General features: G+C 41.1%; 1 protein-coding gene across 1 annotated transcript in view; it reads right to left on the minus strand.

Annotated features, from left to right (window-relative positions):
- VPRBP (Vpr (HIV-1) binding protein) overlaps positions 1 to 16,896 on the minus strand; it is a gene marked incomplete at both ends in the record, with an annotated part of 30,738 nt that extends 13,842 nt beyond the window's left edge. Inside the window, 13 exons of the mRNA XM_009575938.1 lie at positions 584 to 657; positions 1,485 to 1,589; positions 2,063 to 2,156; positions 2,696 to 2,929; positions 4,383 to 4,467; positions 5,418 to 5,500; positions 6,201 to 6,399; positions 7,328 to 8,588; positions 9,699 to 9,823; positions 11,615 to 11,784; positions 12,950 to 13,159; positions 14,038 to 14,217; positions 16,738 to 16,896. Coding sequence (XP_009574233.1) covers positions 584 to 657; positions 1,485 to 1,589; positions 2,063 to 2,156; positions 2,696 to 2,929; positions 4,383 to 4,467; positions 5,418 to 5,500; positions 6,201 to 6,399; positions 7,328 to 8,588; positions 9,699 to 9,823; positions 11,615 to 11,784; positions 12,950 to 13,159; positions 14,038 to 14,217; positions 16,738 to 16,896 — 2,979 coding nt within the window. The remainder of the gene's footprint in view (positions 1 to 583; positions 658 to 1,484; positions 1,590 to 2,062; positions 2,157 to 2,695; positions 2,930 to 4,382; positions 4,468 to 5,417; positions 5,501 to 6,200; positions 6,400 to 7,327; positions 8,589 to 9,698; positions 9,824 to 11,614; positions 11,785 to 12,949; positions 13,160 to 14,037; positions 14,218 to 16,737) is intronic.
- Between the last annotated feature and the right edge of the window lie 218 nt (positions 16,897 to 17,114).

A 17,114-nucleotide genomic window follows, 5' to 3' on the forward strand; every position in this document is an offset into this window, starting at 1 on the left:
TCGACAGGATTTTAAATTAGTCACTACACTTACATAGTCAGGTTCAAGACCCATTAGTTAAACATGACTTCCCCCTTAACAGATCAGAAGTTTCGCTCAGTAATTTTTGCTTCAAATCCTTAGCTTCTGGGATTTTGCTAGGAAGGCAAGTGAAAAAGGAACAATAAGAGTGATTCACAGAAAAGGTCTATGGGAAGCCCCAGGAAGACTGCATTTCCCAGTTATTCGACACAGTGCAAATTTTAATAGGAAATTATTGCTATAAATAGGAAAAAAATACATTTCTCCCTAAGCTTATGAAAAGGAAAAGCTCTTCACTTTTTAAAGTGGGAAGTATTTGAAGAAGAGAGGCAAACGTGTTTGGAAGTTTAAGGAATCAAAGGCAGAAAAACAAGACTGCTGTGCGTGGACAACAAAAAACTAACAGCGTCTTTACCATCATCAAAACACCATCACGGCTTAGAATGTGAATTTAACAGTAGGAACTCCAGAACCTCCAGTTCTGAAGGTTTTAAAAAGAAACAAAAAGCATTGCGCTCAAACCACAACTACAGAGACCAGAGTTTATTCTTAGCTCCTTTACCTCAATGACAGCCAGATAGCAGTCCTTGCTGTCTGTGCACAAGTCAAAGATATTCCGCTTTACATCTATGGTAGCTGGAAAACATCACAAAACAAACTCAGTGGTTAACTGCATTTTACTTAACGCTCATTGAAAGAAAAGATCTAACAATATATGTCTAAAAGCAGATAATAAAATGTTGGGACAAGAAACAACACATGAAATAAAAGTGAAATGAACATTTGTAACTAATTCAACCTGTAATAAAGAATAGAAGTGTTGGAGACTGTCATAAAAAATAGTCAGGTAAGTTCTTAACCTGCTCTGCACAGTGCCTCCTCCCTTGATAATACATTTATTGGCTTCTCTAAGCACAGTAAACAACAGATAATCTTCTAGGATAGGTGGCAACCAAGGGACTGAGTTGTGAGCCATATCTCCTTTCAATAGCAAAAGCCACATTTGTTTATGTCTGTAGTAGTGATTAGCTTAGCTCCAGGAGCTTTGCAAGCTGGAGGCCAAACTGACAGCATTTTGAACTACCAGCATGGGGAAATACTGTTGGGAAAAGGACAAAAAAGAAAATGGAGAAAAAAAAAAGGCTCTTCCTGAAATGAGACCAATGACATCTTGGCCAAATGATCTACTATCTTAGATTATGCCCTACTTGGAAAGAAGAAAGGAAAATAAAGCCAGAACTGCTGAACAGTAGCAAGTAAGGCAATCACACACTGAACAGGATATGATACTTGAACCTATTTCAGTGTTAAACCCAACTCTCGTGCTTCAGTCAGAACAGGTCGTAGCAGAATTTAATTTGTCACACATGCACAGGGGAGGAGGAAGTGAATGTTACTAAGCAGAACTTTCAAAAAGTCTTCAAACCTCCAGACCAAGCTATTTGCTCCTCTGTTACTCTTACCTATAGGTTTATAATCAGTTGCATTAAATGTCCTGAAAGAAGAGCCAAAGGGACTTCTCATTCTCTCCTCCAGAAGGTCATCTTCATCATCTGCCTGCAACATAGCTGATACAAGGAAAGATTATTCCACAAATCCACCTTCCATTTCTCACTATCATTAATCAACTTAAGATTAAATCAGACTCTGACATGAATTTTCTTTTTATTTAATAGCTTGGCAAGACCCATTTAATATCTACTCTTCCAGAGCTGCCTTTATTAATACTACAGATCATTGAAACTTAGTACAGAGGACAAAATTATTTTCTCAGGCATCATCAGATCTGCTGTTATACACATTTTTTCAATAGGTTGATTTTTAATTTCACAAGTGAGTTGTGATATTGCTGATGTTAGAGAAAACTGTCTCTGTCAGCAATATACGTAACATAACTTCCTGAAAAAATTCCATTTCACACATGCCAGTAAAGCCTGGAGTTAGACAGACTCTCTGAGGCTTCCAATTTCACTGAACAAGCATCTATGTATCTCAAACCAGAGGTGACCAAGGAGAGTAATGTAAGACTGAGAAGTCCTACCTCCATACATAACTGTGCCAGTATAGTTGAAGACCACACGACACTGATCCAGTGCAGGTACTGTGTGTAACAAATGGAAAGTTCGGAGGTCCCACTGAAAAAATACAGGCTAAGGAGCAACAAACGATTGAAAGTTTCTATTTCTTTTTCAACACAGTGGCAAACAACCGATTAATTGCATTCAAGAAACCTCATTGCCACCTTCTTGCAAATATGACAGAACCGGAGTCATATTCCAGCACCACAATCCCTTCCACGTGTTCAAAATGAAGAAGCCCTTACTCAAAATGTCATTCCCAGTCATGACAGGCTACTGCAGGAGCTTCAAGGTTGATCTTGGTAAGGGATGGGAAGAGAGCAGAGGTACCACAGACTATACTAGAAAAGAAAATCTCTCTTGCTCACTCTGTGTGTTAAGTATTTCCTGTAGGCCATATCAGAGGCAGAATCTAGATTTAAATTAGCTAGCTGTCTGACAGTCCCTCTTTACTTGATTCACAGGCAAAAACTGTTGTTACCATACATAACCTGTAACAAGCAGACCATTAATACAACTTCTGCAAACAGCTACTTGTTTAACATACCAATTCTTTAGGTCCCAGCACATCAGTTACCACAGTGGCCAAAGGATACAATTTCTGTGTTGACAATGACCTCTAGCCCATTGGGATGGAAAACACCACTGATGGTCATGTTGAATTTGTCAAACTTGTGGATGGCTTGTGCCGATCTGACATCCCAGAGGACACCATCATTTAGGACAAGGTCATCAGTGGGGTTAAAGGTGGCACAGTTCTTCTTGTAGTTGTTGGCAAGATCTGGGTTAAACAGAGTCAATAGCTTGTTGCCAGTCTGAATATCATAGATCTTTTAGATTAAAAAGAAAAAGAAAGATTAGTCACAATTTGTAATGTACCTGTGCCTAAGATCACCCCATGTTCCCCCTTCTAGATTGTTTCCAGAATCACCCCATTTCCCATTTTGCTTTTTCATTTCAAGTGAGAGCATTCCAAAGATAACCCTTCCTGCCAGTCCTTTAATAGTTTTGCAGAGCTGGTACGAAGTCACGAAATGCATTTTGGCCAGTACTTAGCTTACTGCAGGTTCACTGATGTATTTCAATACGATCAGAATTAGTTCCAAAGAAACTATCCCCATCATGAAAAGTGGGCTGGGAAGCTGCAGGCACAAGGTGCCACCATAGCCAGAAACTGTTTCAGAAATGCTTTCAGAGCAGATGGTATTTACAAACATAAAAACTCCAAAGCACACAGTGAGGGAAAAAAAGCCAGAAACTGTAGAAAACAAGTTAAAATTCCTGGCATTTACACAGAAGGGCAACTTTCTGAGCTTTGCCCCAACAAATTGCTGGAAGATAAAAAGATAAAGAGGGCTTTAACTGGTACAAAGGGTTTATGACCATCTTCTCCGATAAATTTCACCTGTAAGATCCCTCAGAGCCTAGCTCTCGTTCAAACTTATAGAGAGGAAAAAATTCTCTAGAATTGGAAAACAAATCTGTTTACCAGATAAACACAATACACAAACTGATCTGACTTCCAGATAAATCCAAGTTAAAAACTGGGCAGGAATGGATAGTTTGCTTAAACAAATCAAGTGCAATAAGTAAAATCATAAATAATTTGAATATGTTATGTTTCATGACAATTTTTTATGCAAATACTCTTTCAAAAGAGACAGTGCCTATAATGAATGCAAATTAGCACCGAGAAGAAGCACAAGCACTCTGAAGCCTGCGTCTGTCAAATTTGCAGGTATTCATACAAAACACTACAACAGCATTCTCTGAAAATATATTGGTAAAATTGAATTACGCAAAAGCAAGCTGCAAATGTGGGGGGGGCAAAAGGAGGACACTTTTAAGAAGGACACTTTTAATAGGCCATGTCCCACAGCTGTTGACTGAGCTACTGTTTACAGTGGAACTTTTAGTAGTAGTAGTAGTAGTAGTACTACTGAAAAGTAAGGCAAAGGAGGCAACTTCGGGGGGTGGGGGGGCGGGAAGTCCTGCACAATCTCTCTCAAATGAGCAAAACAAAGCAGATTCTACAATTGCCCAGAATACTAACCACAGAGGGAAAACATTGCACACTGCTTGTGCTACAGTTGGTTTGGAATGGTTGAGTTTATACCCTTAGACACAGCGAGAAGTTACTTGACACTTTCAAAGCTCTCCTCTAAAGCCTCTTAGTTCATCAGTTACACAGAGCATCATAGCACCCAGATCTGTTAATAAATGTCCTGTGAAGAATAACATTCTTGTCATAGCTTCACAACCATGATCTTTACTGGTACTTACATGGGCAATGTCTCCTTTTGTGCCAATGACCCTATCCTGAGAGTGCTTGCTGAACTCCACATAGTGGTCATCAGGGAAGGAATGCCTGTAGATAGAGCCAGTGAAGAAGTCAAGGAACTGCAGATTGAAACCGCCTGTGTGAACCAAACACTACCCCAACACCTCCAGCAGAGGTTTCAACAATGTAGAAGACTAAAAATGTAGAAAAGACTTTCCTCCGCCATTGACCATGGCATACTACAATGCTAAAATGCTCCACTGACATTTGCAGGAAAATATCTGTAACAGACACAGCCTTTACAGCAGACCAGTGAAAAAACCCACAAGCAACAGATTCACAGACTTGTCATGAAATTACTACTGCAACAGGGTCTGCCATAAACATAACACTATTTAGAGGAGTGAGCGGTAAATGGCATCATGAACGTTCAAACGCACACGCAGGCCTGAGGCACATTAAACTTCATCTGAAGAATGCCCTTTAGCTGACCTAAAACAGGTCACACCAAAACTGTTGCTTACAACTAAGGTAGACAACAGTCAAACCTTTTAAAAATGAAAAGCCTTCCCCCCATTTTTTATGGGAAGAAACAATTGTAAATATTGAAATCAATTTTAAATAGCTTTATCCAGGTCTGAAATAGCTTGTATCCAGGTCTGAAAATTTCACCATGCAAATCACCATGCTACTAAAATTCTGTAACTGGCCAGAGAAAGATTGTCAGGATAATTTACAAACATGAGAACAAAAATACAAACGTATTTCTTTGCCTTCAGGGACAACAGTGATTTTACTGATCTATCTTGCATTAAATGGGACTTTAGGTAGTTAGAATTTAGCAAAGCTGTCTGTACCCAATAAAATAGGGAAGATACTAAACGTAAGAGAGGAAGCATATTTTATTTTTTCACAAGAGACATTGTGAGAGCTGTGCTGTACTGTTCTTTCATAGAGTTTGTTCTTAGGGTTTCTGCCTATAGTGAATGGTTCTTCTAACTGCAACATGCCCCACAGCTGGATCAGAGTATACCTACTTCATATCAAAGACAGACTTCATTCCCCACAATGCAGACAGAGGTTGGCTCCATGTAGCAGATGTCAGCAATAAAGATCCATCCTGTATATTTCCAGATGGGAGTGGACGGGGAGGAAGGGAAAAGAATACCAGGGAAAACAGAGGTTATAATTTTACCCGTACACTTCAACTTACACGATGAATATAGGAACTATAGCAGATTTTGCGCTTACTAAACTACTCCTATGGGGACAAAGTCTAGGTATCTAATACTATGTATAATATAAAGAGCCCTCGGCAGATGAAGAAAAACGTTACAGATAACAATGGGAACGATCTATGATGTTAATAGCAGATAAAATCAGGATAATCCATGCATGAACTTTGATGCCCTGTGAGTGGAGTTCATTCTGCTTATAAATCAGTTACCTTTTATTTCTTTCTAGAATCATGCCCCAAAAAGATTTCTCTCTCCAACAAAGGGAGGTTATATAAACTCTGATATGTTATCTCACATTTATCTTAAATACGTAGTCAGTTTAAGCATTTTTCCACTTCCAGACATACATATTCATTACTTATGAAGGTACACAGCCACTGTGCATCTTCTCTATTATCTTGGGAAGAAAAAAAATAATTGTAGAACTCAGAGAGGGAGTATGTAACTATTGCAAGTACTTTAATGACAGCCATCGCAGGCCAGCCAGTAGATGCATTTTAGATGTACATACCTAGACAGGCCCAAAACATACCAGGGCTTAGGCTGTGAGAACTTCCAAAACTCAGGTCTTTGATTACCTACCCTGGATGGCTCAAGGTGCGTGATGGCAGAGTTATGGCAGTTGTAACTGGCCTCCTCCTGTCCACTGAATACATTATAGAGTTTCAACTGCCCCGTGCAAGTACCCAGCATTAAGAATCGTTCTCTTGCAGAAAACGCACAACAGGTAAAGCCACTCTCATCCTCATTTGCTTCCCTGAACACAGAAATCGGACGGAACCTAGAGAAAGTAGAAATACAAGGGTCACCCAAAAGAAAGAAGAAAAGCAAAACTGAAATGCTGTGTGATGATATTAAATCCAGTCCTTAAAAGTCATGTAGGTACAAGTTATAGCTTTCCTCTAGGACAAGCTAAGTGTTAATTGTAAGACTAGTGCTCAAGTGAGTATGTTACAATAGTGTTTGCAACATTTCAGAGTTTGTTTTGCACTATTAAGTACTTCTGTTTAAGCACATCATTATGTTGAAGCACTTGAAGTCCGTCTTCAAAGTTGGATTGATGGAAAACGTGTTAATGCCGTCACCTGGATAAGTACAGACAGCTAGTAAAAAATTTTGTAACAGTTCTGAAACACTCAACACAAGAAGGCATGGCACATCAGCCAAATAACCTCATCATCATAATTTCCCAAGGTGATACTGGTTTCACTGTGAAGATGCTTTCATCTATGTGTCATCTTTATTTTTATAAGCTTTACATCATCTTCCAATTTAACCTCAGCAAAGAAAGGTCACATAAAAAGGCTAGCAACTTGCAGTGCTGCTGATTAAGCTGCGAGAGCAAAATACGGATTCCGTTGTCCTGCATCTGTCAACCAACCATCCTCTTGTGTAAAAGTGGCGTTACATACTTACCTTCCAAAGGAGAACAAAGAGCTATGAGCTTCATTAGTCAATGTTGCTAATGAATTAACATAATACTGAAAATAATGTGTGCTTTATGTATACTAAGGGTCAGTACTAAGGACAAGAGAAACAGAACAACTTCTAAAAATGCCTTTCAAGGCTCTCTCACTTGTCACTGTTGAATTAAAACACTTTTCTCTCCAAGGATACTCCGCTGTGGGACTGCACAGCCTGAATCCAGGTAAGGCTTTTTGGCACAGGGTACATCCTGAGAGGGATCAAGAAACATTTTTCTTCCTTACCTGCTAAATATAAGGTGTCTATCAAAGCAGCCACCATCCACCCCTCCGTACTTCGGAAAGGCTGCCCTGCGGGTCAGCCGTGAGGTAAAGTTAGTTGGCGCTTGGCGCCTCTGTTTTGGCTCAGGACACTGGTGGGGAGTAAAGAGAGAGAAAGGGGGACAGGTGGCAACAGGGTTCTTGCAGCGGGCATGCTGCTCCCTAAGGTACTCTGTGATTATACTGTCCAGCGTGGGTGGGGAAGGAAGGTGTCTGTCCAGCTGCTTTTTGATAGCTGGGCTCTGGCTGTAGGCGCCATGGTCCGATTTTTGTCGCAACACTCTGATTTTTCTGCCGTTGCAGGGAGATGGCCTCTCCCTGACAAAGCTAATCCTGCCAATCAGAGGAGAGTTGCTGGCATAAGAAGGGCCTGGAAGGGCAAGTGGACCTTGGGATGCAGACGGCCTTGCCTGAGCATGGACAGAGGTGGCAGTGGAACCTACAGAAGTGTGGCTACTCAAACGGGCTGAGATGCCATTAGCTATGCGAGGAGTGCGAGGCAGGGTCACAGGAGAGGCAGCAGCCGCAACAGGGGTGAAGGCAGATGAATGAGATGCTGCAGTCATGGGTAGGTCAGCCTCTTTAGTAAGGACAGATGCAGTTTCTCCTAGGCCCTTAGAGATGAGATGGTTCCGAATCAGGAGCAGCAGCTCCTTTTCAGGGAACGTGATCCTTGACTGGGCCACCACATCCGCTTTCTGCAACCGAGCCAGAGAGACATCTGTGCCAATCAGCAATGGCTTCCCCGAGACACGCTCTATCAGCTCAGCAGCATATTTGCAGAACTTCACATGCTCGCTGCGCTTGTCCTGAAGCACCGGCTCTTTCATCAGCTGCTGAATTTGACAGCTGCTGAAGAGGGGGAGCTTGCTGATAATCTGCCGGACAGTACTGCTGCGCGAGAGCCCCACCAAGGCTTTGCAGGCTAATGCTCGGATCTGATCTGCGTCTGTGATTGGCATCTTTATAGACAGCAATGACAGCAGCACTTTGATGCCATTGTTGGACTGTACCACATTCCACATCTTAGCTAATGTGTGCTCACTGCTCTTGGGGGCCTGAGGAAGCTTTCGCCGAGGAGTTCCAGAGATGAATTTGCCAATACTGGAGATCCGATTATCTGGACCACATACACAATTGATGATGATCTGAAGGGCTGATTTCTGAATTTCGGCATCATGGATGAAAAATTCACCCTCAGCAACTCCAAGGATGATACTAATACCTAGTGAGGGAAAGAAATAATTTCTTTAGTACTCTAAAATGTATCTCACACAGTTCATCGGACAAGTAAGGGAGGCTTCAACAAAATTGAGGAAAATAGGTAATTCTCTTCATTCTGGGAATTTCTGAGTTCTGCTAACTAGCGTCAGATGTATTCTTCTACCTCCCTGGCAAAACACTTTCCTACACTGATGTTCCTTCACTTCATCATCAGTAAGTAGGGAGTCAAACAATCTTTCAGAGAAGGTGATCAAGCGTGGCCCACGAATGCAAAATCTGAGACATCTGGCACAGGGAAAGATGCACAGGCATACCTCTGATTCTTACTGCAGAAAGCAACTCTTGTATAAATACTAAAAAAGCGGAAACAGAGAGGAAGGAAGGGGACCATGTTATGAAGGGAAAAAAAAAAAATCATTATCACAGCTTCCAAAAGGAGTCAGGCAAAAATTAAACTTTGGGTTTGGTTCCCCCCCTCCCCAGACAGAGTTCCTGTTAGTTTCATGTCCGTTTCAGAAAATCAAAATCCTCACTCAAGAAAGAATTGGAGTTTCATCCAGAGAAAGGTTTTGTGCAAAAGAAATTGTCTTTTGCCTATATCTAATACTTTGCCTGTCTTTTATTTTTCTTTTAAAAAAAAAGTCACACCCCATTTAATACATAAGCCTTTAGATCTGATCCAGGCACATCTCTTTCATTTGCATACTGAATCTGCAGGTAGCCAGTTAGAGCATAACTCAAATAAATAGCAATAATTGTTCCTCTCCCATATTCTCAAATATATCCCCAGGAGACCCAAATTTCTGAGAAGCTGAGGGAACCTAATAGTCCCATTACAAAAGTAGATTTGTCTCCATCTGTATTTAATGAGCTCTTGAAAACAAGCGCAAGTCAAAGACCATGCCTTCAAATTAGTAATCCAACCACACTAATCATGACACAATTTTAACCACCATCTACTCTCCCATTTATTTGCATCCCTGACAATAACCCTGAATACATGAATTATTTAACCCTTATTTCACTGTAGGTGAGAAACAGCCAACTGAAAAACCATGTAGCAGGAGACAATTGGTAAGTGTGTAAGTCATCAGGACCATATTCAGCTTACCCACAGTGGAAACAGTAGATCCAGCTTCATCTAACACATCCACAGGTTCTGCCAGCTGCAACTGGATTTTAGGAACCACAGTCAGGATGGCTAGCACATCCAAAGCATATCGTACTGTGTCATTCCTGGAAGACAACAACAGAACAACTTCTTAGAGGTGTACATACAGAGTTGTTTCAGTAATATAAAACAGTACTCAATCTACTGCAACAAATAGGAGTAAATCAGTCACATCTGATGTTTTTGATTTTGCCTTTTGATTTTAGAATGTTCCACTCTTAAAGGGCTGGTCTCCACAGAGGGCAGTGTTCACATGCACACCACTGCCTGCCGTCTGTCAACATTTACCCCACCCTGCCCACAGGCTCCTAAAAGCCTTAATTTTCTATTTATAAAAATAAGAATGTTAAGACTTATCCACAAAAGCATTCTAAATTAAGCCTCTCAATCTAATCTAACTTTACGTCTTAGCTGGGAAACACTGCTGTCTAAAATACTCTGTCACTCGTCAACTAGAAGGGAAGTTTTTCTGAAGTGAAGGGAAACTGTTTAGCAATAAAACAAATAATTGTGATAGAGAAAAAGGCATCAACTCAGGCACCAGTTTAAGAGAGACACAGGTGTGTGGAAGATGAAAAGTGCTGTTAAGCAAAAGGTGGAAGAGCAGAACAATGCAAGGAAAGGGGGGAAGGTCTGTAAGCCTGTATGGAAAGGCAGGAGTTAACCCAGCTAGCAATTAGGAAACAGCTGCAGAGAGTAAGAAACAGGAGAACAGAAACTACCCAGGAGAGTGCAACCTGAGAGAGACAGAGGGAGGCAGGGGATTGCAGAAGCAAAACAGATTTCAAAGTTCTTTCCAGTTAAGTTAGGCAAGGAGCTCCTGCAGGCAGCAGAAATAAGGAGGGAGTCCTTGTGACAAGAATACAGCTGATGACAACTAGTTATAGCAGAGAGTGACTCACCAGTGAATATATCTCTAGAGATGACTACAGATTCACTCTGGGGAGCAGATGGTCATTAGGATAAACAGAGGCTGGAACTTTGCACCCATCCTCCTTTTGAACTGGGGACAGGATCGTAATGGTATCCTATCAGAGCCTGGTGGCAGTTCCCTTTCTTTTGTAACAGTAAGGATGCTGCAGATTTTTTTTGGGTGGGGAGGTGGAGGGAAGAGGTGCCACAGAAAGATAACAGAGTATCCTGGTGCCCTCACAGCTTGTCTGTGGCCAAGACAAGGGAGAAACTTAAAAGTGGCATCACAAGGTGAGCCCCTGTACCAAAATATTGAGTTTAACAGCTGGTGGTGTATCATCTAGGGACAAAAGCCTGAGCAATGCACAGTAACAATCTTCAGTCTTTTTCCTCTCTCAAATGCTGGCTTGTTGCATATTCACACAACTCCTTTGCACATTTATATCTGCTCAGTAAACTTCAAATACCAGCAAATGAAGAAAGTGATACACAATGTCCTCTCCTGAGTCAGCTAAACTTACTACATCCAAAGATATATTCCACCTCTTCCCAGAATTAAGATATGTCTTGATTTCACCCTCTACTTTGAAGGTTTTCTAGCCTTTCTCTAACAAAAAGGTAAACACATTTTGAGACAGACAGAAAGAATAGTGATTAAGCTCTACTATGATGCTGATTTCTCTGAAATCAAAAGCCTGAGGCATTTTGGCTCTTCAGAAATCTCATGACATCCCTCTCTCTACCTCAAGATTTTAGTCTTGCTTTCCATGGTATTAACTTTCATAAACACCGCCTAGCCACAGCACAGGCCCTAACAGCACTAACCAACCAGTATGTGCCTGTTTTAAATGCTCTCAGAGAGGTAGAAAATCTAGAAATGTAACGTTCTGCCCAAGAGTCACAACTTACTGCACTCAAATACAGTACTATAGCAAACAGCTCACCTTGCATAGTATGTCTTCCAGTTGCATGCTATTGAAATGAGCTGAAGCATGAGTTGGACACAAGACAACTTGAGAAAAACCTCTGCTGGCTCCCAGTAGAGCTGTGCTGGACCATACTCAATCAGGAACTCCATCATCTCTACAATCTGCTCATGAGTATAGGAACAGGCCTGCAGGGAAGTGAGTTGGAAGCATTAAAAAGAAATCACAAGAGTTATAAACCTGCACATCAAGTCCCCCACTGCTGGGATTTAACCGAAAACTGCATCCGCAAAGATTAGACTACCACTGTTCCTTGCAGATTAAGTATTTGCTTTCTGTTTTATTCCCCAACTATAAAAGAATACAGCAATTGTCACTATAATATACAATAATAAGCATAAAATAATATCCTTTAAGTTTCTTTGCAGTCCTAGAAGGCTTAGGCCAATTCAAGAAGAAAAAAGTTATATTACATTAAAATTCTATTCTGCTTTTAAGCTACTAATCTAGTAGTTACTAGACCATCATTCAAAATAAATTTATGCTAAAGTATTAAAAAAGGCTGCAAAAAAATATTCAATTTCAGTTTCTAAGTTCTGACTGAAAAACATACTAAAGAAAAAAGGAAATTCCTAACAAGCTTGCCTTTCAATAATTTTTTTTTTAAATTACACACGGCAGCAACAGCTTTCTTTAGTTACTGAAAATAAGTGATTTTTGCAGAAGCAAAAAAAGCCTTATCTTATTTCATCTCTCCTAGAAAACCATCATAAATTAAACCAGAAACGACAGGTGAATGTGCTTCCTCAAAACAAGCAAGCATAAGATTCAGTTAAAAAAAAAAAAAAAAAATCACTTTGCAAAAAGTAGGAAAAGAAAAATGACCAACACAAGAATCTCCCAGGTCATTCCTAAAAACTATGGTTTCCAAAAGACACATTTCAGTTGTCATTATCGAATCAAACTTATTCCCAAGTTTTTCAACATTATGCACTTTTCTATACATACAGATTTTGTCCTTTCAGAGATTAAAAGCATAGAAAAACCCACGAGTATCAAAAATAACCTGCCTTTAACTTAAGTTTTTGAGAGATGGAAGGGGAACCACAGCAGATGAACAGGAACCTTAATCAAATGTAGTTCAGATGAACCTCAAAGGCTCTTATGTACTTTTCTATTGCAGTGTCATTCCACAAGGCAGGAAAAAAGTACAAATAAAAAAATCCCTATCCCTATAAATTGCACACTGCCTAGTTATTCCACTGGCTTCAAAGGACATCCACATAGTCCTGCAGCTTGGATTTGCTTGAAAAATGCAACGATCATGTTAAAACCTTGCAACATGCTGCTCACCTTGTAGGGAGGCTGTGGATGGACCAGAATCCCACCTTCAGTGCGCTGGAGTGACTGCTTCACCTGTTCAAGTTTAATAGCAAGATGAGCCTCAAAGTATCTACGCAAGGCCATGCAGGTGTGTTTCCCAGTCTGGCGACTGGCAAAGATCTCATCATCACTCAAGAGGGCTCCTTGGTCTTCCAGGTTTAAGATCTCAAGCGTGCTTATCTTCAGAAAGAGGTGGGGTAGGAAAAAAAAAGTTTCATCAGCTCGCTCTTCAGAAAAAAAAGCACCTACAATTCTCAGCTGCACTTGTACTAATCTCAAACAAACTTACTTTGCTATACAAGACATACAAGCATACTCTCTGAGAGCCAACGAAAGTTGTCTGAACAGCAAAGGCTATCTGCGCTGGATAAATAGTTAAGTCTAAAAAGAACCATTCCCCTTCCTTCACTATCTATGAAGAAAGAAATCCAGAAGTTACATCAATGTAGATCTGGAGGCAACGTTGTGCCTAATACTGTTAGGCATTATATTACGCAACATAAAGTGTGCTTACACCCTGCAGTGCTGATGTCCCTGAGTTAGTACCAACCCAAACTGTTAGGACTGCACAGCAATACCATGCAGACGTACCAGCTTTTGTACATGAACAGTGTAATTTGTGCTGATAAGGTACTGCGATTACCACAGCACAAACACAGCTGTACTTCTCCTGGAACAAGGCTGGATGTATCCGCATCCAAAAGGGTGCATGGCAATACCACACGTGTGTGGAATGGAGAGAAACATTTTAACTGCTGATAAGGCACCAGTGTGTGAGTAAGTGACGCTTAACCCAAGAGTTGCACCAAAAAGCTCTCAAAGGGTAGCAAGTCTCTGGACAATGATCATAATAATAAGAAAAAGAATAAAGATGAAGGGATCCACACATCTGTTGCTTAGAAAACTCACCCCACCTCTCCATCTCTTGGGAATTTAGGAGGGAAAAAACCCAACAAACAAAACAAAACAAAATGAACAGAATTCTCCACAGTGGCACTGTAAAGGGTGCAAAACCTCACACTAGAACCCTGTTCACCACATAAAACTACAAGCCTTACCAGGTTAACCAGACGTCGAAGGCCATCATGCCTGTCAAAGAGCTCCAGGACAGCACGGAAGGAGAAGCAAATGGAGAAGAACATGGTAGCATGGCAGCAGCCTGAGGCATGGGAGCACTCCATTAGCCATAAGGTGTAGTTTACTACATCTGAAAGCACATTATGGGGGTGCATGCACACCTAGAAAGCAAAAGAACATTCTTAGGAAGGACTTCAAAGAGATTGCTGAAGAGAATTCGTCCAAGGAGAATGAGGGTTCTTTGAGGGGCAAACAGCCAGGGGACAAATATCGGTTACTCCCAGCTTGACTTGGGACATCTGAGACGTGAAATAAAAAGTCCCATTTCCAGACCAGTAAAAGAAAGCCGCAGTGAGACAATAAAGGCCATGATGTAGCAATGCAGGGTTAGCAACTGATCCATTCCCAGACCTAAACATAATAAATACAGCAGTCTTAATGTAGTATAATTCCAGAGAGGAGATCTCCATACCACTTCAAGCTATCCAAAGAATGCTTCGCTAGAGGCAGAGAAGGAAAAGTTTCCACTGAAGAAACAAAAATTCTTCTCAGTGTAACAGTATCATATGCTAGGTTGAAGTTCTAGCAAACTCTGGTAGCTCTGCAGCCTAGGGGAACTGCAAGGATCATCAAATGCAAATCTAAAGCTTGACTTTCTCTGGAAATAGACAACTGAGCCGGTCTTTTTCTTTTCTCAGACCCGGCCTCTGAGGTGTGCAGACCATGGGCTCAGAGCTGCACTTTTGCATACATTTGTTAGTTTCTAACGATGAGGAACTCAGAACCCTCTGCCAAGGTCAGCGCCAAGAGGAACAGCGCAGGGAGCTAAAGCACTGGCACCAGCTGCTATATGCCAAGTTAGCAGATTTTTTTGTCTCTTCTCTGCTGGTGTTGGACATACTCAGAGAATACAGCGCTACCAGCTCCAGCCTTGCTTCCACCCCAAGACCTGAAGCTTGGCATGGACTAAGTGACAAGGGACTGCCCCTTGAAACTTCCTCTGAAATCCAAAGACAAGAGAGGAATGTACCACAGAAACCTGCTCTACCTGGTATCTGTAGATATTGGGGATAACATCTGGCAGATGAGACAATGTCACTACAAAACAGCTGCATAGTTTTATGACATGGCCTGAGGATGTCAAGCAGAAGGCATCCTTATGCAGCACCCTGTCACAGCTTTTGGTTTTTCTTTTGAACAACCATGCAAGCAGCCAGTAGAATCAGGGGAAAAAAAAAAAAAAAAAAAGGACGGAAAAAAAGGGAGCATAGAGAGTTTTCTCATGACAAAGTTCAGAGAAACACCAAAGCAGGTCATATGTAGCCAGCATCCATCTTTCTGACATAATGGGCAAAAATAAGTGGAGAGAACATTATGCCCATTTCACCTTTCTTGCCTTCATAAGGGAGATGCAGTACAGGGCACAGACAGCCCTGATCAACCGTGATTACCACAAGGTTTTTGAACTCGCTTATACAAATGCCTGCAGAACACAAATGCCAGCAGAATCCCTACAGATACGGCCTTAGACAACCACTACCAGTCCAGCCTCTACGTGCTCAGGAGTGTTAAGCATGTTAAATCACAACACACATTCAGACAGCATCAAAAAGTAGGAAAGAATAAGCAGAAATGTACAGTTACTAGTTTAACTGCTTCCATTTTCAGCTGGAAAAAAAAAAAAAACCAAACTGGACAATGCCAGGGATAGGCCAGGAATCAAAAGCCATCACTCAAAGCAGAGCAGAGTTGGAAGGCTTAAGGCTACAACTTTGCAGCTGCTTTGAATGAATTTTAGAGCAGGATGCTCCCATATGCCAGTACTAATGCTCACAACCTGAAAGTTCATCTTTTTTTTTTTGAATGGTAGCAACTTTAGAACAAACTGGATCAGTTCCTAGATCTGGCTCAGCACACATGTGCTGCTGCCAGCACAAAAAAGAAAATAGGATCGCTGTTTAAAGTACCTGGGAAACTGAAGCTTACGGGTGGACTGCCATATCAACTTGTCTGAAGGGATGCTTGCTGGAGGAATGCTACCGAACTGAGAGGAGGATTTCTTTTAAGAATTTTTTTTCTATGTTAAAATATGAGGTGAGGAACTTCATTATCAGCTGTTTTAATATTTATAAGCTCAGGCCACAGAGAACCCTTAGAGTCATTTAATTTGATTTTCTGCACAACACAGACCAGACCTGCATTAGTCTTCTGCTGCACTCTACCACCACCACAGAAGTTGCGCTGCTGTCTGGAATCTGACTGAGGCATTGTGTAACACTGAAGCTATCCACACTGTTTTTTCCATGCACAGTCCCAATCTCAAGTATAGGATTCCATTGGAACAGCCGGGAAAGGAAAGACAAATGAGAATACAGAAGTTTTTCCTTTTTTTTGAGGGAGAGAGGGAATAATAGGACAAAAAGGGTGATGAAAGTATTGAGACAACGCTGACAAGACAGAGGTCTTCAGTTAATTCCCTAGGAACTGAAATCCACACCCTTGAAATAAAACACTCAAATACACCGTTATTTATATACTTCCTATTGCCTCTGCACATACCAAAGTCTTCTATATAAATTTGCTTTTTAGCTTAGGAGATGTTTATTCACTGTTTGAACACAGGTAGAAACGCTAAGAAACAACAGGAATCACTGCAGTTGTATTAAAAGAATGCCTCTTACCCTCTCCATGGCATCTTGATTGTAAGACAAGTAATATAAGCACATGGAGACCCCTGTTGCTGCCATGGAAGGACGAGGAATCTCCAGCAACTTTTGCACTCCTCCATGAGCAACAAACTCCGTTGCAAACTTGTTGTGCAGCAGCAATGATGCCAAATGCTAAGGAAGGATAAAAGCAGATTAGACTGGAATTCTTCAAACTGTCATCAATTCCATCCCCCACACCATAGAAAAACAGATGGCAGAAAAAACAAGCACACTGTGCTTTGTCCACCTTATTTCCTCCTCCCATTAGGTTTAACTGCTGAATGTAGTATTTATCCCAATGACAAAAGCAAAAAAGGCCTTATCACTTCGTTTTACACATCTTGCAGAAG

Source organism: Fulmarus glacialis, unplaced genomic scaffold, assembly GCF_000690835.1.
Source record: "Fulmarus glacialis isolate BGI_N327 unplaced genomic scaffold, ASM69083v1 scaffold45344, whole genome shotgun sequence".
NCBI classification, from domain to species: domain Eukaryota; kingdom Metazoa; phylum Chordata; class Aves; order Procellariiformes; family Procellariidae; genus Fulmarus; species Fulmarus glacialis.